The sequence below is a fragment of the Taudactylus pleione genome, unplaced genomic scaffold, assembly GCF_031769625.1.
Source record: "Taudactylus pleione unplaced genomic scaffold, aTauple2 ptg000540l, whole genome shotgun sequence".
In the NCBI taxonomy this organism is placed as follows: Eukaryota; Metazoa; Chordata; class Amphibia; order Anura; family Myobatrachidae; genus Taudactylus; species Taudactylus pleione.
This window is the reverse complement of record NW_028284942.1, coordinates 1,257,922-1,282,751: the sequence shown is the minus strand read 5'-3', so window position 1 is coordinate 1,282,751 and position 24,830 is coordinate 1,257,922. Positions and strand designations below refer to the sequence as shown.

Genomic DNA, 24,830 nt, shown 5'->3' with positions numbered 1-24,830 from the left:
ATATATGACAGTAATTTTTTTACTTTGCTAATAAGAAATTGTTGCAAAGTATTTAGTGCAAGAATATTGTTATATGACGATCTGCACTAGTTTCTCTATTTTCTTTTCCCTTACATGTTATTATCTATATGTGTTTATCATAACACCACCGTAAAGAATCACCAAGATATTACGTGATACATAAATGCTAAGTATCTTAAGTATTATTTACGGGCGCTAAGGTGGGGTGTCTTAGCCATGGTTTTATATATTAGTATTGGAGAAGATAGATACATTCTCTTTTAGATACCTAACCCAAGCTGCCGTGAGAGCGCGAAGAGTAAAAACATTATACTTTTGTTTGTAGACATGAGTGCAAATAGCCTCAACAATGAGACATATTTTTAAATATATAAAGAAAATACAATATAGATCTGTACATGTAAACAAAATCAATAGAAAACAGGGTACGGGGGGGATGAAGGTGTAAGAGAGGGAAACAGGACTACTAGAGAGATTAGGACATCTGAAGGATGTTTAAGAGATATTAAAACGAAAATGAGGAGTACCTATCCAAGGTAATAAAGCAAACAAGAAAGAATGGGGTGGGGAGTAAGACCCTTCCGCCGCACATGGGTTCAGTGGAGGAAATACAAGGGTCAAGAGTGGGGGGTGCCCTCACAGGAGAGCCAAGAAGCCTACATTTGGGCAAATAGATGGCCCCTATCATGGAGATAATAAGTAATATTCTCCATTGCCACAATATGCAAAGTTTGCTATTTCAAAGCAGAAAGAGATGGCAGAGAGAGGGTTTTTCCACTGGCAGGCTATTAATTGTTTGGCAGCTACTAGAATATGGGACAACAATTTCTGGGTCCTGTGAGATCAGAGCTTCAAAGAGCTGATTTGTAAGGGTATGGACCGAGGTCCAAAAAGTATTAAGGACCGGGCAAGTCCACCAGATATGGGTAAGAGTACCCCGGAGGCCACAATTTCTCCAGCAGAGGGGTGAGGTAGAAGGAAACATTTGTGAGAATCGCACTGGGGTATAGTACTAGCGGTATTATAATTTATATGATGTTTCCTTAAACTGTGTAGAAATGGAGGATCTGGCAATAGCCTGTCTCACGTCGTCTCAAACCTCCTCATCTGGTGGCGGGCCAAAGTCTGCCTCCCAAGAATATTTGTGTGGATTACGAGTTGAAAAAGCAGCATCAATAAGGATACTATAAATTTGGGAAATCATTCCTTTAGACATGGGGTGGAACCTGCAGAGTCAAAGGGGGTGAGGGTGCGTAAAAGTAAATCTTGTGGCATAGATTGTAGAAAGTGCCGTATTTTTCAATATTCAAAGGGGTGGAGGGGTTGGGTAGAAGCTTTCGACTGTAGTTCTGAGAGGGAAAGCCAATGCCCACCTGAGCTAAAATCCACAGGAAATTTGAGGGCCAGATGTGTCCACCATGCCATGCGGGTCATTTGTAGGCCTGGTGGCTAACAGGGATTGTTCCAGATGGGTGTGAGGGGAGACATAGGAGATGTGATTGAGAATTTAATGGAGTATAGATTCCACAGATGTAGTAGGAATTAAAGAGTAGGTGGGAGGCTTGAGGAGGGGGGGCGGTATCTCTTTTGTAAGCCCCAGAGAGAGGACAAATCTGGAAAATTAATAAGGCTGGCTTCAATGTCAAGCCAGGATGTTGTTCCAGGGGGAGAATAGGAGGAAGCAATTTTAGAAAAGTGGGTAGCCAAGTAATATAGTTTAAAATCTGGAAGACCCCTACCACTCTCGTAAAAATGCTTTTTAAGAATGGCAGAAGATATCTTTGGGGGTTTACCATTCCAAATAAAGCGGGTAATGCTCTTCTGGATTTTATGGAGGAGAGAGTTGGGACCAGCTTTAGGAAGTGTTTATAATAGTTACAGCAATTTAGGAAGGATATTCATTTGAACAGAAAGTATTCTGCCCAGCCACGAAATTACAAGTTTCTTCCATGAGGTCATGTCTGCGTGTAGCTTTGTGAAAAGTTGTAGGAAGTTTTCCTGGTACAGCAAGTTATAATGGGAAGTCAGGAAGATCCCAAGGTATTTAAGTTTTTTATGTTGCCATTTAAAATTATAAAAGGAATTGAGGGATTCAGCATCCCAATGGGGGACATGAAGAAGCATGGACTCCGATTTAGAGTAATTAATTTTGTACCCGGAAAGTGCGCTATAATTATCCAGAAGGTCCAAAAGATTGAGCAAAGAGATCCGAGGTTGAGTAAGCGTAAGCAGAACATCATCCGCAAAAAGGGCAATTTTAGAGATGTTCCCGACCTGCACACCCGATGCTAGGATTAAGGCGGACAAGGGAGGCTAGAGGCTCATTTATCAGGGCAAAGATTAAGGAGGAGAGGGGACATCCCTGTCTGGTGCCATTGGAAATGGAAAATAAATTGGATGGGATTCCATTCATAGAGACTCTAGCTGAAAGGGCAGAATAGAGGGCCATGACTCCCGTCAGAAGTCCCCAGACAACCCAAAGGACTGTAGCGCATGAGACATGAAACCCAAGGAGGTCCTATCAAATGCTTTTTCAGCATCCAGAGAGAGAATAATAGCTGGGGATCTCCTGGAGTTAATAATATGAATCAGATCTACCATCCTGCTGGTATTATCCCGTGGCTGGTGACCTGGTATGAAACCAACTCGGTCATTGTGGACTAAAGAGGGAAGGACAAGATTGAGCCTGTTAGCCAGAATTTTCACGTAAATTTTAACATCAAGGTTAAGCAGGGAAATAGGTCTATAGCTTGCACAAACACTGGGGTCTTTGCCCTCTTTAGGTATCACAACAAATCAGGCCTCAAGCATTTTCGCAGGGAAGGCCCCTCCCTGCAGAACATTATTAAAAAGGGAATGCAGGTGGGGAACTAGAAGACCTCCAAAATTCTTAAAGTATGCAGCAGTATAGCCGTCAGGCCCAGATTTACTCAATTTCTGCTCTTCAATAGATGCTATTTCTTCCACTGAGATCTCTGCTCAGTTCATCCAGGGTTTCCTGGGATAATCAAGGGAGGTGAGCAGGAGCAAGAAAGCTTTGGATTGCTGCATCAGTAGGTGGGGTAGAGGAGGGGAGGGAGGCAGACTGCAAGTCATATAACTTGCTATAGTAGTTTTAGAAATTCAGATCGAATGGTGGCAGGGTCATGGAGGTGACTTAGAATTTTTGATCAAGAGAATATTTTTATGGGTCAGGATCTTATCTGCCTTATTGCTTTTTTCGCAAAATGTCTGGCGGAGCCATTTGAGGCATTTAGCAGTATGTTTGGAGATAAGGAGGGCAAGGGAGCAGACAGTAAGAAGCTCCTTCAAGATAGAAGGGTCAGGAGATTGTTTGTGGTGGGCCTCCAGTTGTTGGAGTTTAATAGAGAGAGTATTAGTACGGGTCAGAAAATCTTTTTTGATTTTGGAGGCCATGCTAATCAGGTGCCCCCTCAGTACAGCCTTATGGGTTATCCAGTCTAAGGGGAGGTATCTGGGAGGGCATTTAACTAAAAGTAGTCCATAAGGTGTTTATTAAGTCGTATGACTATGTCCTGGTTGTGGAGAGTGTCATTCATATGCCACGTCAATGGGAGTGGGCGGTCAGTGATACCTGGTCAGCTGAGATAGGTGCATGGTCAGACCAGATCAAGGAATAGACCTGAACATTCATGAGATGGAGGGCTAGGTCATGGCTGAGCAGAATCACGTCTATGCGGGAGTAGTAGCTATGTACTTGGGAAAAGGTGTAATCTCGAATTAGTGGTTCCCGAACCCACCAGGAGACGTAGAGAAGCTAGGACTTCATGAGATCAAGGAGAGCTTTGGAATTGCGGAGGTCCGCTCCGCTGGAGTTGGTGGCCCCCGAGGTAGATCTATCCAGTGTGGAATTAAAGACCGCATTAAAGTCCCCTGATAAAATAAGAGGGCCCTGATTCTTACAGGACAGAAGATTATCTAATTTAGTAAAAAAATGCATGTTTGTTTTGATTAGGAGCATATGTTAACAATAGTGCACAAAGTGCTGTTGAGAGTGCCTATAAGTATAAGAAAATGACCCTATTTATCTCGGTGGGAGTCAATCAGATCAAAAGTGAAGTGTCGAGCCATGAGAATGGCAACCCCCCCGTTTTTTTGTTTAGCGTCACAGGAGTGAAATGGTAGTAGGGTATGCCTTAGAGCGCAACTCTGGGTGGAGGTTTTGCAAGAAGTGGGTCTCATGTAAGAACACTAGGTCACCTTTGTAAATGTTAAGGGTAGAAAAATGTTTGGTACGCTTTTGGGGGCTGTTGAGGACCTTCACATTAAACAAGAGTAGTTTAAGACCCATGTGCGACGGTCGAAAAGGTAGCTAAAGAAGAAGAAGAAAAAAAAATCAGTAATGGATAGGTTGAGAGAAAAAGGATATCTTCAGAGATGGAAGAAGATAAAGAATGTCCTGTTGGAAAAGGAGGGAAGACCGGAATGAGGGAGGGGAGGAGGTGCGGCCTACTGGCACCAAGGGCCAGGGCCATAGGTGCTGACAGGGGGAAGGAATGCTATGCGTTGGAAAGGCGCATAGTTCAGCAGGTGGGTAGAAAACCCTGAGGGGGAACGGCAAAGTGAAGCCGCAATTCCGAAGAGGTGACATAAGAGAGAGGGGGGGAACCCCTCAGCCTTAAAATTATAAAAGTAAAAATTTTAGCAGAATGTATGTGGGACGTGAGGAGAAAGGAAAAGAAAAAAAAATAGGGTTAAGAGGTCAAAGGTAATGGTATAGGGCATGACAAAATCTCAGTATGAAAAGCAGGAAGGGCAAGGCGGGGGAGTGGGATAGCAAAAGAATATAAGAAACACAAATGAAATAGCATATAGAATAACAAACACATGTCATGAAATAAAACAGCTGTGCAAAACACTTTACCAATCAGTTATCAAACATTAGAAGTTTATATAGAAAAATTAAAGTCTCAGCCATGCGACCCCAGACACGTCTTTTCAGGAATGATAACAGGAGGAACTAAAAGAAAATTAGGCCGGATCCAGGGGCGCATAGCAACATAACACTAGAGAATCTACATAGGGAGGGGCAGATCTCCGTAAATTGGAGGGGCCCATCTCAAAAACAATAAAGACAGTATACCTTTAGAAAGTTCATGTTTTTTTATGTATTATTTGATGTGTAATAAGATTTGATTTGGCTGTAAAACATTTCCCACACTCAGAACACGAAAATGGCTTCTCACCTGTGTGAGTTCTCTGATGTTTAACAAGATTTCCTTTATGTGAAAAACATTTCCCACATTCTGCACATGAAAATGGCTTCTCACCTGTATGAGTTCTCTGATGTGTAACAATATTTGATTTCATTGTAAAACATTTCCCACACTCAGGACATGAAAATGGTTTTTCACCTGTGTGACTTCTCTGATGTCTAACAAGAGTTGTTATTTGTGTAAAACATTTCTCACACTCAGGACATGAAAATGGTTTCTCCCCTGTGTGACACCTCTGATGTCTAACAAGATGTGCTTTCTGTGTGAAACATTTCCCACACTCAGAACATGGAAATGATATCTCCCCTGTGTGACATCTCTGATGTCTAACAAGATGTGCTTTCTCTGTGAAACATTTCCCACATTCAGAACATGGAAATGGCTTCTCACCTGTGTGACTTCTCTGATGTATAGCAAGATGTGTTTTGTCTCTGAAACATTTCCCACACTCAGAACATGGAAAAGGTTTCTCACCTGTGTGACTTCTCTGATGTATAACAAGATTTGTTTTCACTGTAAAACATTTCCCACACTCAGGACATGAACATGGTTTCTCCCCTGTGTGACATCTCTGATGTCTAACAAGAGTTGTTATTTGTGTAAAACATTTCCCACACTGAGAGCATGTAAATGGTTTCTCCCCTGTGTGACGTCTCTGATGTGTAACAAGATATGATTTCTTTGTGAAACATTTCCCACATTCAGAACATGGAAATGGTTTCTCCCCTGTGTGACGTCTCTGATGTGTAACAAGATATGATTTCTTTGTGAAACATTTCCCACATTCAGAACAGATAAATCCTTTATCACCTATGTGAGCTGTACTGTGTGTAGCAATATTAGAGGTAGGGGAAAATTTCTCATAAATAGAGGGACCAGATGATATATCTGCACTGTGATGTATTGGATGCAAATTTAGAGTAATGGGAATGTCTCCTGGAGAAAACTGTCTGATGTTATCTTCCATTTTAAAATGTTGGCTCAAAATAACATCTCCCTCCGAGGTCTTGATTGTGCGTCCATCTATAGGAAAGAATATAAAATGTATGTAAGAATTCTACTACTATTACTTATGCTGGCCATACACGCTACAAATAACGGGACGATCCGCCCCATATCGGCGGATCGCCGCAATAATTGTAGCGTGTGTGGGGGCGACCGAGGGTTAAATATTGCTCGGTCGGGCATGCTGGATTGTCTAGCATGCCCGTCCGATGCGATATTTCCCGTTAAACTGTCGGCCGCGGATGGGCATACACTGCCCGATGCGGCCGACGGTTTAACGGGAAATATCGTTCCTTCCTACGGAAGGAACAGGGAAATGTCTCCTCCCCCGGGCGGAGCGCAGATGTCTGCCAAATACACTGTGAGAGAAATCTCACAGTGTATGCCCAGCATAAGTTATCAGTGTTTTGTGGTTTTGTTTATTTTTGCCAGTTATTATGATACATTTACAAAATAACAAAGATGACTCTTGTCTTAAAATATACAGAGAACCATATCACCCAGCTGTGACAGCCCTCGTCAGTTTGCATTGGGTATTTCAACAATATACTGGAGTGAGGGGTATAGGCAGCACATAAGGAGGTGTATAGTAGTAATGTGCAGCATATACTGTGTTGGTGAGGGGTATAGACAGCACATAAGGGGGTGTATAGTAGTAATGTGCAGCATATACTGTGTTGGTGAGGGGTATAGACAGCACATAAGGGGTGTATAGTAGTAATGTGCAGCATATACTGTAGGTGAGGGGTATAGACAGCACATAAGGGGGTGTATAGTAGTAATGTGCAGCATATAATGTGGGTGAGGGGTATAGATAGCACATAAGGGGTGTATAGTAGTAATGTGCAGCATATAATGTGGGTGAGGGGTATAGATAGCACATAAGGGGTGTATAGTAGTAATGTGCAGCATATACTGTGAGTGAGAGGTATAGACAGCACATAAGGGGGTGTATAGTAATGTGCAGCATATACTGTAGGTGAGGGGTATAGACAGCACATAAGGGGGTGTATAGTAATGTGCAGCATATACTGTGGGCGAGGGGTATAGACAGCACATAAGGCGGTGTATAGTAGTACTGTGCAGCATATACTGTGGGTGAGAGGTATAGACAGCACATAAGGGGGTGTATAGTAGTAATGTGCAGCATACACTGTGGGTGAGGGGTATAGACAGCACATAAGGGGGTGTATAGCAGTAATGTGCACCATATACTGTGGGTGAGGGGTATAGACAGCACATGAGGGGTGTATAGTAGTAATGTGCAGCATATACTGTGGGTGAGGTGTATAGACAGCACATAAGGGTTGTATAGTAGTAATGTGCAGCATATACTGTGGGTGAGTGATATAGACAGCACATAAGGGGGTGTATAGTAGTACTGTGCAGCATACACTGTAGGTGAGGGGTATAGACAGCACATAAGGGGTGTATAGTAGTACTATGCAGCACATACTGTGGGTGAGGGGTATAGACAGCACATAAGGGGTGTATAGTAGTAATGTGCAGCATACACTGTGGGTGAGGGGTATAGACAGCACATAAGGGGGTGTATAGTAGTACTGTGCAGCATATACTGTAGGTGAGGGGTATAGACAGCGCATAAGGGGGTGTATAGTAGTAATGTGCAGCATATACTGTGGGTGAGGGGTATAGACAGCACATAAGGGGGTGTATAGTAGTACTGTGCAGCATATAATGTGGGTGAGGGGTATAGACAGCACATAAGGGGTGTATAGTAGTAATGTGCAGCATATACTGTGGGTGAGGGGTATAGACAGCACATAAGAGGTGTATAGTTGTAAAGTGCAGCATACACTGTGGGTGAGGGGTATAGACAGCACATAAGGGGTGTATAGTAGTAATGTGCAGCATATACTGTGGGTGAGGGGTATAGACAGCACATAAGGGGGTGTATAGTAGTAATGTGCAGCATACACTGTAAGTGAGGGGTATAGACAGCACATGAGGGGTGTATAGTAGTAATGTGCAGCATACACTGTGGGTGAGAGGTATAGACAGCACATAAGGGGGTGTATAGTAGTAATGTGCAGCATATACTGTAGGTGAGGGGTATAGACAGCACATAAGGGGGTGTATAGTAGTAATGTGCAGCATATACTGTAGGTGAGGGGTATAGACAGCACATAAGGAGGTGTATAGTAGTAATGTGCAGCATATACTGTGGGTGAGGGGTATAAACAGCACATAAGGGGGTGTATAGTAGTAATGTGCAGCATATACTGTAGGTGAGGGGTATAGACAGCACATAAGGGGTGTATAGTAGTACTGTGCAGCATATAATGTGGGTGAGGGGTATAGACAGCACATAAGGGGTGTACAGTAGTAATGTGCAGCATATACTGTGGGTGAGGGGTATAGACAGCACATAAGGGGTGTACAGTAGTAAAGTGCAGCATACACTGTGGGTGAGGGGTATAAACAGCACATAAGGAGGTGTATAGTAGTAATGTGCAGCATATACTGTAGGTGAGGGGTATAGACAGCACATAAGGGGGTGTACAGTAGTAATGTGCAGCATATACTGTAGGTGAGGGGTATAGACAGCACATAAGGGGTGTATAGTAGTAATGTGCAGCATATACTGTGGGTGAGGGGTATAGACAGCACATAAGGGGGTGCATAGTAGTAATGTGCAGCATATACTGTGGGTGAGGGGTATAGACAGCACATAAGGGGTGTATAGTAGTAATGTGCAGCATACACTGGGTGAGGGGTATAGACCGCACATAAGGGGTGTATAGTAGTAATGTGCAGCATATACTGTGGGTGAGGGGTATAGACAGCACATAAGGGGGTGTACAGTAGTAATGTACATCATACACTGTGGGTGAGGGATATAGACAGCACATAAGGGGGTGTATAGTAGTAATGTGCAGCATACACTGTGGGTGAGGGGTATAGACAGCACATAAGGGGGTGTATAGTAGTAATGTGCAGCATATACTGTGGGTGAGGGGTATAGACAGCACATAAGGGGGTGTATAGTAGTAACGTGCAGCATATACTGTGAGTGAGGGGTATAGACAGCACATAAGGGGGTGTATAGTAGTAATGTGCAGCATACACTGTGGGTGAGGGGTATAGACAGCACATAAGGGGTATATAGTAGTACTGTGCAGCATATACTGTGGGTGAGGGGTATAGACAGCACATAAGGGGGTGTATAGTAGTAATGTGCAGCATACACTGTGGGTGAGGGGTATAGACAGCACATAAGGGGGTGTATAGTAGTAATGTGCAGCATATACTGTAGGTGAGGGGTATAGACAGCACATAAGGGGGTGTATAGTAGTAATGTGCAGCATATACTGTGGGTGAGGGGTATAAACAGCACATAAGGGGTTGTATAGTAGTAATGTGCAGCATATACTGTAGGTGAGGGGTATAGACAGCACATAAGGGGGTGTATAGTAGTAATGTGCAGCATATACTGTGGGTGAGGGGTATATACAGCACATAAGGGGTGTATAGTAGTAATGTGCAGCATATACTGTAGGTGAGGGGTATAGACAGCACATAAGGGGGTGTATAATAGTACTGTCAGCATATACTGTAGGTGAGGGGTATAGACAGCACATAAGGGGTGTATAGTAGTACTGTGCAGCATATACTGTGGGTGAGGGGTATAGACAGCACATAAGGGGTATATAGTAGTACTGTGCAGCATATACTGTGGGTGAGGGGTACAGACAGCACATAAGGGGGTGTATAGTAGTACTGTGCAGCATATATTGTAGGTGAGGGTTACAGACAGCACATAAGGGGTGTAGAGTAGTAATGTGCAGCATATACTGTGGGTGAGGGGTATAGACAGCACATAAGGGGGTGTATAGTAGTAATGTGCAGCATATACTGTGGGTGAGGGGTATAGACAGCACATAAGGGGGTGTATAGTAGTAATGTACAGCATACACTGTGGGTGAGGGATATAGACAGCACATAAGGGGGTGTATAGTAGTAATGTGCAGCATACACTGTGGGTGAGGGGTATAGACAGCACATAAGGGGGTGTATAGTAGTAATGTGCAGCATATACTGTGGGTGAGGGGTATAGACAGCACATAAGGGGGTGTATAGTAGTAACGTGCAGCATATACTGTGGGTGAGGGGTATAGACAGCACATAAGGGGGTGTATAGTAGTAATGTACAGCATACACTGTGGGTGAGGGGTATAGACAGCACATAAGGGGGTGTATAGTAGTAATGTGCAGCATACACTGTGGGTGAGGGGTATAGACAGCACATAAGGGGTATATAGTAGTACTGTGCAGCATATACTGTGGGTGAGGGGTACAGACAGCACATAAGGGGGTGTATAGTAGTACTGTGCAGCATATATTGTAGGTGAGGGGTACAGACAGCACATAAGGGGTGTAGAGTAGTAATGTGCAGCATATACTGTGGGTGAGGGGTATAGACAGCACATAAGGGGGTGCATAGTAGTAATGTGCAGCATATACTGTGGGTGAGGGGTACAGACAGCACATAAGGGGTGTATAGTAGTAATGTGCAGCATATACTGTGGGTGAGGGGTATAGACAGCATATAAGGGGTGTATAGTAGTAATGTGCAGTATATACTGTAGGTGAGGGGTATAGACAGCACATAAGGGGATGTATAGTATTAATGTATACAGTTAGGCTGTCATGCTGTGTATATGTAACATTGCCAGGTGACATATGAAAGGTATTAGAGGAAGTCTATCTGTGGCGTGTCCTCTGTCTGTCTCTGAGGCAGGAAGCACAGAACAGCTGGAGGGTGCGGGATGTCACACATGACTACGAGGAGATAACTAGAGGAGGGACCACTCATTATCATAGATCCGCCTCCTCATTACCAATCCTCTGAGTCCCATTGTTCTATCCCGGTAACTCTCAGACACTAAGACACTCACACCACAGGGGGTAACTAGTAATCAGGGGGAGGGTACATCACACCCAGCCCCCCTGCAGGGATACCCAATACCAGTGCACACACTAATGAGTTACCTGCACAAGGGTGTACCCCTACATTGTGGACACTGAGCTGTATTACAAGGACAGGACAAGGGGGGCTGGGGCTCAGTACTGTGTAACGTCCTCTGGGGTGTGGAATTTAGGCTCCTACAAGGAGATACTGGAGAGCGGAGCTTTGTCTCCTGCCAGCAGGACAGTATTATAGGATGGCACAGTGGGAAGATGTCCCGGCCTTGGCAGTGTTAGGCTGCTGGACTAGGGATCCCCTCACACTTCTGCAGAACATTGCACCTGAGAGTTGTGTCACTGGATGGGCATACAGGAGGTGATTGCAGTGACTGACATCTTCAGTACTAGGGAGTGTGGGTTACTGCCGTACATTGTGTGGGTAACATCTCATCTAGGGGACTGCCGATTAACATGGTGACTGCTTTCGGTACCACTTAGTGTGATGTAATGTATTGTATTACTACCATAACACACAATAAGGTACAGATGTAACTTCCCAGTTTTCTAGTCTGTGCGATCCATTAAGTGTTGACTTCTAAAATGTTTAAATGATAGAGAGCAGGAGACTAATAGGGTCTGATGACTCCTGATCTATGAGATACACCAGAGAGTGTGGGGAGGAGACTGGTCAGATCTCTGGGCTGGTAACACACAGTGACATGATGTGAGGGGGAGAGCAGGAGTATAATAGGGGCTGATGGCTCCTGATGTATGAGATACACCAGAGAGTGTGGGGAGGAGACTGGTCAGATCTCTGGGCTGGTAACACACAGTGACATGATGTGAGGGGGAGAGCAGGAGTATAATAGGGGCTGATGGCTCCTGATGTATGAGATACACCAGAGAGTGTGGGGAGGAGACTGGTCAGATCTCAGGGCTGGTAACACACAGTGACATGATGTGAGGGGGAGAGCAGGAGTATAATAGGGGCTGATGGCTCCTGATGTATGAGATACACCAGAGAGTGTGGGGAGGAGACTGGTCAGATCTCTGGGCTGGTAACACACAGTGACATGATGTGAGGAGGAGAGCAGGAGTATAATAGGGGCTGATGGTACCTAATTCCGGCACTGGGCAGACACATTTTACTTCATTAGTTTGTACTAACAGAGGAGGGTGTAGGATAAGACATTTTTGTAGTGATTGAGCAAGGAAAATATGTGACTGTTTTCTGTAATAAGTATTTTTTCTCACCTGTGCTAATATCTGTAAGGATTTCCTTACGCATACACTGCAGATCACCCCTCACATACGTCTCTTCTTCTCCCTCTGTATCTTCTGCCTTAATATCAGTCACATACGTCTCTTCTTCTCCCTCTGTATCTTCTGCCTTCATATCAGTGACATACGTCTCTTCTTCTCCCTCTGTATCTTCTGCCTTCATATCAGTCACATACGTCTCTTCTTCTCCCTCTATATCTTCTGCCTTTATATCAGTCGCATACGTCCCTTCTTCTCCCTCTATATCTTCTGCCTTCATATCAGTCACATACGTCTCTTCTTCTCCCTCTATATATTCCACTTTTATATTAGCCAGACTTTCACACTAAGTAACACACAAAACAAGAACATAACAGTTAAAAAAAGAGGAGATATGGTAAGACCTTACCTTAGTTATCTCCCTTTCTACGAGGTTCTTAGAGTCCACAGGTGACCTTGAGGTATAGTTGATGACGTAGGCATCGGGCACCATGCAGATCAAACTTTTTTTTCCAGGATGCACTGGTCCCCCTCCATACCCCGCCTCCCAGCCAGGGCAATACTCAGTTTAGTAGCAAGCCAGAGGCCAGAGGAGAGTACTGTGAGAGAGAGAAAAAAGTCCGGAACATACAAGAATCACATTCTCGCTAGGAAGGAGACAGAGACTGTAGACCAGACAACATCCTAGCCCCCGTACAGAGCGTAACTGCGGGTGCCCTGTGGACCCTAAGAACCTCGTAGAAAGGGAGATAACTAAGGTACGTTCTTACCATATCTCCTCTTTTATACTACGGGTTCCTTAGGGTCCACAGGTGACCTTGGGGATGTCCCAAAGCAGTTCCCCCTAAGGGTGGGTACGCTCCTGTACAGAAAGGAGTACCTGCCACCCAAAGGAAATATCCTGAGAGGCGAAGGTATCAAATGAATAATACCTCACAAAGGTCTGTACTGAAGACCAGGCGGCCGCCTTACAAAGCTGTACAGCCGAGGTGCCACGCCGAGCTGCCCACGAAGGTCCCACAGACCTCGTAGAATGAGCAGATACAGAAGGCGGAAGGCCCTCCCTAGAGTAGGCCTCCAAAAGAGTCAGACAAAGCCAACAAGCCAAAGTCTGCTTAGTAGCAGGCCAACCCGTTTTATGAAACCCAAAAAGGACAAAGAGGGAGTCTGACTTCCTGTAGGACCCAGAACGGTCCACATAAATACGGAGGGCTCGCACCACATCCAAAGAGGCCTCCCCCACTGAAAGACCCGGCCCAAGAAAGGCCGGAACCACAATTTCCTCATTAATGTGGAACCATGTCACCACCTTAGGAAGAAAACCAGGGCGAGTACGAAGCACTGCCCTGTCCTGGTGGAACACCAGATATGGAGAGCGACATGAAAGGGCTCCCAAATCCGACACCCTCCTAGCCAAAGCAATGGCCAGAAGGAATATAGTCTTAAACGTGAGCCATTTCAAATCCACTGATCCCAGTGGTTCAAATGGCGGACCCTGCAAGGCCCGAAGGACAACTGCCAAATCCCAAGGCTCCACCGGAGGCACAAAGGGTGGCTGAATCCGCAACACACCTTGTAAAAAGGTGCGCACATCCGGCATAGTTGCAATCCGTCTCTGAAACCACGCAGATAGGGCAGAGACCTGTACCTTTAGTGAAGCCAATCGGAGTCCCAGCTCCAGGCCTGCCTGGAGGAAAGCCAGTAACCTGGAAATCCTAAACTTCCGAGGATCATACCCTTTAGGGGTGCTCCACTGAAAGTCGGCGTGCCACACTCTGTGGTAAATCCTGGCAGAGGCTGGCTTCCGTGCACTCATCAAGGTGTTAACCACCGCACCAGAGAAGCCCTACGATCTTAAAAGGGATGCCTCAAGAGCCATGCCGTCAAAGCCAAGCGACCCAGGTCCGGGTGAAGACAGGGACCCTGTGACAACAGGTCCTGACGTTGAGGCAACAACCACCGAGTGTCTATCGACAGACTCTGAAGGTCTGAGTACCAGTGCCTCCTTGGCCATGTTGGAGCCAACAGCAGGAGCCTTCCTCCTTCCTGCTTGAACTTTCTGAGTACGCGAGGAAGAAGGAACACCGGTGGAAAAAGGTACGCGAACCGAAAGGTCCAACTGACCGAAAGAGCATCGACTAGCAGAGCGCCTGCGTCTCTTGTCCTCGATCCATACAACGGTAGCTTGTAATTGTGACAGGAGGCCATTAGGTCCACGTCCGGAAGACCCCATCTGTCCACCAAGAGTTGAAACACCTCCTGGTGAAGAGACCACTCCCCTGGATGCACGTCGTGACGGCTGAGGAAGTCCGCTTCCCAATTGAGGACTCCGGGTATGAACACTGCCGATATAGCCGGCAGATGGCCCTCTGCCCATGTCAGGATGCGTGACACTTCTCGCATGGCTGCCTGACTTCGAGTGCCTCCCTGGTGGTTGATGTACGCCACCGTTGTGGCATTGTCTGACTGTACCTGTACAGTTCTTCCTTTTAGGATGTGCCCTGCTCTTTGAATAGCCAGGAAGACCACCCTTAGTTCCAATATATTGATTGGAAGAACGGCTTCCTCTAGCGTCCACCGACCCTGAAAAGAGTGGGGACCTGACACTGCACCCCAACCCCGCAGACTGGCATCCGTTGTCAGTAGGGTTCAGTCCGGTATCCAAAAGGGAGGTCCCTGGTTGAGATGCTGAGTCTGCAGCCACCAAGCCAGAGACAACCTGACCTCCAGGGAGAACACCAGTGTCTGTGCCTTCAATTTCCGAGGTGACATGTCCCATCGGGCAAGGATCAACGTCTGCAGAGGCCTCGAATGAAATTGTGCATACTCCACCATGTCGAATGTTGACACCATCGACCCCAGCAATTGCATTGCTGCATGCACAGAGACCTGGCGACTGTGGAGACATCTGCGTACCAGCGTCTGAAACACTGAGATCTTGTCTGACGTCAGAAAGATCCTTTGCTGCTGTGAGTCCAATAGAGCTCCTAGATGCAGCATCCTCTGTGACGGATAAGAGACGACTTCTCACAATTTATGACCCATCCACGCGACTGAAGCATCGAGATGGTCACCTGGAGGTGATGGAGAAGTACTTCTGGAGATCCTGCCAGGAGCAACAGATTGTCCAGATATAGTAATAGGCGGATCCCCTGCAGCCGCAGATGGGACGCCATCACTGCCATAATTTTTGTAAATACCCGAGGGGCCGTAGATAGGCCAAAACGTAACGCCTGGAACTGGAAGTGCTGCTGTTGCACAGCGAACCTGAGAAACCGTTGATGCGAAGCTGCAATCGGGATATGCAGATAGGCATCCCTGATATCCAGGGATACCATGAAATCCCCCTGTTCCATAGCCAGTATGATAGTACGGAGTGTCTCCATCCGGGAAACGAGGAACCCTGAGAAACCTGTTTAGGCACTTGAGGTTCAGGATAGGGCGGTAGGCCCCATTGGGCTTTTTCACCAAAAACAAGTTGGAATAAAACCCATGCCCCGCTTTGACTCTGGAACTGGGACAATCACTCCTGCCTTGCGCAGGGAACATTTGCGAAATGAGAGGGCATAACCCCGAGAGACCACCTCTCTTACCCAGGCATCCATTGTGGTTTGATGCCAGTACTGGGCAAACTGAAGAAGTCGGCCTCCCACTGTGGGGTGCCCCAAAGGGAGGCCCACCCCGTCATGCTGTGGACTTGTCGTCCGGTTTAGAGGCTGGACGCCTTGTACTCCAAGCTTGCTTTTTAGGCCTGCTAGTCTTCCTGACCGCCGTTTGCTTGGGAAATGACTGGCTTTTAAGCCTATTCTGCGCTCTGTAAGGCCGAAAGGATGGAGTTCGGGAACCAGAGGAGACTGAGACTGATGGCAGGCAAGCCGACTTGGCCGCTGCCAAAGTGTCCACGATCTTGTCTAAATCTGGACCAAACAATACCTTCGCGTTGTAGGCTAAAACTAGCTACCCAAGAGATAGCCAAAGATGGTCTGGCCACTGCTCCTGACATGGAGTAAATGGACTTTAGGCAGTTTTCCACCTTCCGGTCAGTTGAGTCCTTTAAGGACGCAATGGAAGGCATAGGTAAGGTCGCACTTCTGACTAAGCGTGTTACATGGGAGTCCACTACAGGAGGTGAAACCCATTTCTTGAAGTACTCCTCAGGAAAGGGGTATGTATTAACCAGACAATTTTGCGGCTGGAACCGCCTTGCCGGAACCTTCCAAGCCTCCTCCAGATGATCCACTAGCTGATCTGACAGATGGAAAATGGCTGTAGAACTTTTAATCCTCTTAAACAAGGGCTGTTTAGATTTAACAGCCGGAGGGGTATCTTCCTCCTCAATGACCAACACCTCTTTAACTGCACGGACCAGGCCCGGAATGTAAGTACTGGACTTGTGCTGCTCATCCCTTGGGGATAGTTCCGTGTCAGACTCTGGAAGTACCCCATCGACCTCGGACGACCCGTCATCCTCGTCCACATAGGGATGCCGAGGAGACACAGACTGCCTTTTTGCCAGCACCCTAGGGGTCCTAGAAAGCGAGTCAGGGTCAGAGCCTGCAGACAGGTTGACCTGAGACCCATGTGGCACATTAACCACCTGCGGTGCCAATTGGATCTGCGGCATAGGAGCCAGAACCAGTGGTTGCTGTGAAGACCCCACTTGAGGGATCATAGGGGGCACAGTCATGCGAACCATAAGCGCCTGCAGTGCCTGAGCAAAGCACGCCCACGGGGGTTCTTGCGCAGTCCCAAGGACCGAAGAGGGACCTGGAGGGACATAACACCTGCCACATAAGCCCTCGCGCAGCACATCAGTCTCCCCAATGCCGGCAGCACAACGCACACAAGACTGTAAGGTGGGGATAGAAACCCGGGTATTATCCTCACCGCTAGACATGGTGAAAGGATATATATATATAGGGTACAAGTAACACTATACACCAAAATTGCTTGTGATCCAACCAGACTTAAACAGCAAGTCAGAGGTTAACAGAAAAAAACAGTGTACAGCAATATCTTTTAGTAGACAGTAAAGCAGACACATTTAGATGCTAGCAAACAGTCACAAACAATGCAGGAGGAAAAACTCTGCATTACCTGGCACTTTAAATCAACCTTAAAGCCAATGAAGACTAAAGGGGTTAAAAGTGCTGCAAATCAACTTCAAAACCCAAAGGGGGTTACTGAAGGCTGCAACTACATACCAGACACGGGAATTAGAGTATGTAGGGGGACACAGGACACCAGCTACTCACCGCTGCCTGGGGAAAATGGCCACCAAACACTTGCTGGGGGGTGGTGTCTGCAGGAGGAGTCCACTGTAGCATGGCCTGAGAGCGGAGCAAAGGCGCGCTCAGTGTAGGGGCCAGCTGCCATGCAGGCGTGCCATCTCCCCCGACCAGTCTGAGAATCGCCGGGCCCTTCCTCCTCCAGAGCCCACCTTAATATGTCCCCGGTGGTCTAGTGGACGCCGGGGTATGGGGGTCGAGCGCCACTGCTTGCCGACGACGGGTGTCCCCTACCCAGCGCTAACGGGCTGCCCTGCGGCGGTTCCCATATCTAGGGAACCGCCCGCAGCATCTAAGATGCTGTCCGCCCCCCCTCTGTGCAGCCCCTGGGAGCCGGCGTATCGTATCCCGCTAGCAGGGACACGCCGCTCCCTACCGAGACATGTTGCTCTGCAGGGACGCGGCTCCGGCGGGGTGAGGTGTAGGAGCGGAGGTCCTGACTTCCACTGGACTGTCAGAGCTGCCGCTCACCCCGCTGACTACAGTCAGCAGAGTCCTTGAAATCTTCAGGGGCTTCCGATAGCCCCTCTTTGCGATACCCGGTGCTCCCCCAACCTCTCCGGCAGGGGCGCCACACTAAACTGAGTATTGCCCTGGTTGGGAGGCAGGGCATGGAGGGGGACCAGTGCATCCTGGGAGAAAAAGTTTGATCTGCATGGTGCCCGATGCCTACGTCATCACCTATACCCCAAGGTCACCTGTGGACCCTAAGGAACCCGTAGTGGAAATTCAGATTTAATGAATTCACATTAAGTAAAAGAATTCTGGCTAATAAGACACACACAGTTTCTATACAGATCATATAGTGACAGTCACTGTGTTATATTGGTTAGACCCTAAATCCTACCTACCTGATGCTCCTGTGGGGTCCTGTGATTCTCCTCTGTACAATCCTGGGAATACAGAGGACAGGGACATCTCTCTGGGGTCTTTCTGTTACTGGGTCCATCTGTAGGAGACACACAGTGACTGAGAACATTGTATATATGTGATTTTCATATGATGTGTGTATATAGGGGGCCCCCATACCTGCTCTCCCCTGTACAATAGATTACAGTCTCCTCTTACCCAGTGATGTGAGGGGCCGGTGATTCTCCATCATCACGTCCTTGTACAGAGCCCTGTGTTCCTCTATATACTTCCCCTCCTGTATGGAGACATAGACAGTGATATCCTGACACCTTATAGGAACCTGACACACACAATGATACAGTCATCACCCGGACACATCCCCTAGTGTAACTGTATAATGTCACCTCTCCAGTCATCACCCAGACACATCCCCCGATGTTACTGTATAATGTCTCATTCCCAGCAGTCCTCTCTCCGGTCATCACCCAGACACATCCCCTGGTGTTACTGTATAATGTCCCATTCCCAGCAGTCACCGCTCAGGTCATCACCCAGACACATCCCCTGGTGTTACTGTATAATTTCCCATTTCCAGCAGTCACCTCTCCGGTCATCACCCAGACACATCCCCTGGTGTTACTGTATAATGTCCCATTCCCAGCAGTCACGTCTCCAGTCATCACCCAGACACACCCCTTGTGTTACTGTATAATGTCCCATTTCCAGCAGTCACCTCTCCGGTCATCACCCAGACACATCCCCTGGTGTTACTGTATAATGTCCCATTCCCAGCAGTCACCTCTCCGGTCATCACCCAGACACATCCCCTGATGTTACTGTATAATGTCCCATTTCCAGCAGTCACCTCTCCAGTCATCACCCAGACACATCCCCTGGTGTTACTGTATAATGTCCCATTCCCAGCAGTCACCTCTCCAGTCATCACCCAGGCACATCCCCTGGTGTTACTGTATAATGTCTCATTCCCAGAAGTCACCTCTCCAGTCATCAGCTGAATGATCCTTTTGGTGAGTTCCAGGATTTTCTGGTCATTATCTCTCTCATGTATCAGTGAGTGAGGTTGAGGCACCGTGATGGGGCTCTGGGTCCTGCTCAGTCCTCCTGATACACAGGGACGGCTGCTGGGTGTCTCACACTCACCGGATGTCTTCCTCACTACTGTGTAATCCTTTTCATTGGGAGAGATATCAATTCAAGGGTTAAATTATACTCATGGTGCTGTTTATTTAGGTGTCATCAGTGCACAATATGCAAGAAAGGTCAGTCTTACAAATAATACCCCTATCCTATCTGTAACTGTTTACTGTATATAAGAAAGTGGACAGAATGTAGCATATCTCCTGCCATCTTCATTTCAGTGATAGAAATGTAACTAAACAAGATGCTGTGAGCAATGTGATATATCCCAGCTCCTGTGAGTACTAAGACACTGATACTATGTATGTCTCTATATTATTACTAGATATGTGATATCACTGTGACACTCCCAGATCCCTTCAACTCCCCAGTCATGTCCCTGTATTATTACTATAGATATAAGTGATGTCACTGTGACACTCCCAGATCCTCTCACCTCCCCAGTCATGTCCCTGTATTATTACTATAGATATAAGTGATGTCACTGTGACACTCCCAGATCCTCTCACCTCCCCAGTCATGTCCCTGTATTATTATTATAGATATAGGTGATGTCACTGTGATACTCCCAGATCCCCTCACCTCCCCAGTCATGTCCCTGTATTATTACTATAGATATAAGTGATGTCACTGTGACACTCCCAGATCCTCTCACCTCCCCAGTCATGTCCCTGTATTATTATTATAGATATAGGTGATATCACTGTGACACTCCCAGATCCCTTCAACTCCCCAGTCATGTCCCTGTATTATTACTATAGATATAAGTGATGTCACTGTGACACTCCCAGATCCTCTCACCTCCCCAGTCATGTCCCTGTATTATTACTATAGATATAAGTGATGTCACTGTGACACTCCCAGATCCCCTCACCTCCCCAGCCATGTCCCTGTATTATTACTATAGATATAGGTGATATCACTGTGACACTCCCAGATCCCCTCACCTCCCCAGTCATGTCCCTGTATTATTACTATAGATATAAGTGATGTCACTGTGACACTCCCAGATCCCCTCACCTCCCCAGCCATGTCCCTGTATTATTATTATAGATATAGGTGATGTCACTGTGATACTCCCACATCCTCTCACCTCCCCAGTCATGTCCCTGTATTATTACTATAGATATAAGTGATGTCACTGTGACACTCCCAGTTCCCCTCACCTCCCCAGTCATGTCCCTGTATTATTACTATAGATATAAGTGATGTCACTGTGACACTCCCAGATCCTCTCACCTCCCCAGTCATGTCCCTGTATTACTATAGATTAAAGTAATGTCACTGTGACACTCCCAGATTCCCTCACCTCCCCAGTCATGTCCCTGTATTATTACTATAGATTAAAGTAATGTCACTGTGACACTCCCAGATTCCCTCACCTCCCCAGTCATGACCCTGTATTATCAGTATAGGTACAAGTGATGTCACTGTGACATTCCCAGATCTTCTCACCTCCCCAGTCAGCAGGTAGATGATCTCCAGGGTGAGATCTATTATCCTCTCAGACATGTGACTCTTGTCATTGTCCATCCTCAGTAATTTATACAGGACTCTCACGTGAAGTCTAGTATAGACTCTCTGGTTCCTTACAGCTGAATTATCTAGGAATGCAAATATTATTTACAATAAATATCAGAGTACATGTCACATACACAAGTAGGAAAAACCATGTGACCAGTAAGCCCTCCTCCCCGAGCTATAGAGATCTGGTCAGTGTTTCTCAGATCCAGCTAAATAAGGCGCCTCAGATGCAGTCACACAATCCTATGATGCTAAAGGACAAACCACCACAACTGGCGGCTGGGGGCTAGAATTAGCTGGCTGACAATTCTCTACAGCTCAGACCCGGAAATATAAAACGGTAAGGCCCCAGGAGCCTTGTTCCTCCCAGACACTTCTTTTATTCAAATTGCTCAACTTTAATTTTGTTACAAAGGGATGACTTAAAGAGAATTATTATTTATAGATTTTGTTATATCATTCCAGAAAATTTTAGATTTTCATGGCCACAATCACATTAAGAGGAGAATTCAATTAGACATGATGGGACAAAAGTAATAGGGAGTCAGTTTTAGTAACAGTACAAACTTGCACTTTTAGTGCGAGTTTGTACTGAAACTCGCAAATTCAATAGCCTGCAAACTTTTCAGTTCGAGGCTTCTGCATTTGCGAGTTTAGGCGAGTTTTTCCCTATGTAAACTGACACCTTTTAATGCTAGGCTCCCCAAAAGCCTTACCAGCGCCGGGCTTTATAAAGCCCGTCCTGGTTCTAAAAATACAGGGGCCAAAATGCGTAGGGGGCCCCTGTATATTAAGAACCAGCACAGGGCTTTGTTGAGCTGGTCCTGGTTCTGGAAAATCAGGGGACAAAACGAGTAGGGGTCCCCTGAAGATTCCAAAACCAGCACCAAACTCTTTCTAGCATTATCCCTGACCGCTAGTCAGTCCAGACCGGGGATCCCTGGGGAGTTGGGTACTTTTGGTTCTACAACTAAAGACAATATTGAAACCTTAATTTTACACTTTACACTAACACTATCAACTCGGCACCCACCGCCCTAGGGTGCCGGGGATAGCCCCGCTCTATCAGTCTAGGCCTGGGGTTCCCTGGAGCGGGGTACCCCTTTATTGTGGGGGTACCCAACTCCCCAGGGATCCCCGGCCTGGACTGACTAGCGGTCAGGGATAATGCTTTGGCCGGGGAAACCGGTGAAAGGTTTTTCCTGACTGTGGCATTATCCCCCCGCTAGAAAGAGTTTGGTGCTGGTTTTGGAATTTTCAGGGGACCACTACTCGTTTTGTCCCGATTTTCCAGAACCAGCTCAACAAAGCCCTGTGCTGGTTCTTAATATACAGGGGGCCCCCTACGCATTTTGGCCCCTGTATTTTTAGAACCATAACAGGCTTTATAAAGCCTGGGGCTAGTTATGCTTTTGGGGAGGGGGTGCACGTCATTTTTTTTTTACATTTACAAACTTTTACATAAGTAATCACAAAAAAATGCACGTATCTCTTGGATATGAGCATGTTTCTGTGTTAATCTGACCTGCTCAGGATATACTCGCTATCCTGAAGCAGGTCTAATATTTGTGGACTTTTGGGTATCGTTTTTCGCGAGTCTAAAACAGACACTCTATTACAGTGGGCAAGTTGATTGTTTTCAATTTGAAAACATCTGGATGCGAGTTTGAGAATGGGGAGTTTAGTAACTGAAAAATGTTAGTTTTAGTGAACTGACACCCTATTACATTGGAGAGTTGTGAAAATTTGCGAGTTTACCACCAAACTCGCAATTTACCAAAACTGACACCCTATTACATTTGGCCCGATATGTTTCTTTTTCATGAAAAATGGCTTATGGTGCAAATAAATATTTATCGAGCAATCCTAAAAGATGCGTTTTTCACGGGTTCGAATGCTACATAACATTTTTTGCAATTTAATTATAACATCCTAAGCAGGTGAAAAGTTGGGGTAAATCCCTATATAAAGATAAAAATGGCAGGACTTAGTTAAGAAACAATGGGATTTTTTTAAATAGCGTAACTTGCCCAAAAAATGACACGTCATTTTTGGAGTGATAAAGTGCAAAATGGAGAAAAATTGGATAATTGATGTGTACTGTACAGTCCCCTCTCCCCTATATAATAATAATACCACATATCAGTGTGTGCTGGGAGCTGTGTTATTCCCCCTCATATATCACTGTATGTTCCCCTCTCCTCTATATTATGATAATACCACATATCAGTGTGTGCTGGGAGCTGAGTTATTCCCCTCATATATCACTGTACAGTCCCCTCCCCCTATATTATAATAATACCACATATCAGTGTGTGCTGGGAGCTGTGTTATTCCCCCTCATATATCACTGTACAGTCCCCTCCCCCTATATAATAATAATACCACATATCAGTGTGTGCTGGGAGCTGTGTTATTCCCCCTCATATATCACTGTACAGTCCCCTCCCCCTATATTATAATACCACATATCAGTGTGTGCTGGGAGCTGTGTTATTCCCCCTCATCTATCACTGTACAGTCCCCTCTCCCCTATAGAATAATACAACATATCACTGTGTGCTGGGAGCTGTGTTATTCCCCCTCATATATCACTGTACGGTCCCCTTTCCCCTATATAATAATAATACCACATATCAGTGTGTGCTGGGAGCTGTGTTATTCCCCCTCATATATCACTGTACAGTCCCCTCCCCCCTATATAATAATAATAGCACATATCAGTGTGTGCTGGGATCTGTGTTATTCCCCCTCATATATCACTGTACGGTCCCCTCTCCCCTATATAATAATAATACCACATATCAGTGTGTGCTGGGATCTGTGTTATTCCCCCTCATATATCACTGTACAGTCCCCTCTCCCTTATATAATAATAATAATATAATATATACAGGACACGATACCTGGCTCCGGCTGTCACGAATGTCTATGACAAAATGGCAGCTAAAGCCCCTGTGGCCCCGCCCCTTCTGCTCTGTGACTGGGAGACTATAAGAATATGGCCGCCGGTCACCGTACATGAGGACACCATTAGACTATACATTTGTTACTCTAGTGATGAAGCTGTTGTGCGGCAGGTGCAGGTGGCTTCTAGTTACAGGACGTCCTTCCTACTTTGTGCCGCCTGATTGGCTACTCGCTGCTGCCAATCACCGCACTGAGGGGAATGAGAGGAGGGCGGTCACTATGATATGAGGGGCGGGGCAGACAGTAGCCATAGCTACACGGAGATGACTGGGGCGGGGCGGGGCTATCTTGAGGGGGCGTGTCTTCTTTGTCGGCAGCATCCGGGTCACAGTCCGTTAACGTCAAGAAGAGGCAGCAGGTGATGGTATTTATTATTATCATACAGGGGGAGCAGACTGTGGTGCCTCATTATTATCATACAGGTATATCAGACACCAGTGTTCTATATAATACAGGTGTAACAGACCCTGGAGTTACTATATTACAGTTGAAGCAACCTCTAGTGCTGCACTATGTTTATACAGGTAGTTCAGACCACAGTTTTAGTATTATATACATGTGGAGCAGTACCTTTTGTTACTGATAT

The 24,830-nt window shown here is 46.2% G+C and overlaps 2 protein-coding genes across 2 annotated transcripts in view; one reads left to right on the top strand and one right to left on the bottom strand.

The window, feature by feature from the left end:
- The window catches only part of LOC148500910 (uncharacterized), a 542,640-nt gene that overhangs the window by 54,230 nt on the left and 463,580 nt on the right, over window positions 1-24,830 (top strand). The gene's annotated exons all lie outside the window — the stretch shown is intronic.
- LOC148500914 (uncharacterized) overlaps window positions 1-24,830 on the bottom strand; it is a 243,827-nt gene that overhangs the window by 83,127 nt on the left and 135,870 nt on the right. The window contains exon 7 of the mRNA XM_088451194.1: window positions 5,175-6,068. Coding sequence (XP_088307320.1) covers window positions 5,175-6,068 — 894 coding nt within the window. The remainder of the gene's footprint in view (window positions 1-5,174; window positions 6,069-24,830) is intronic.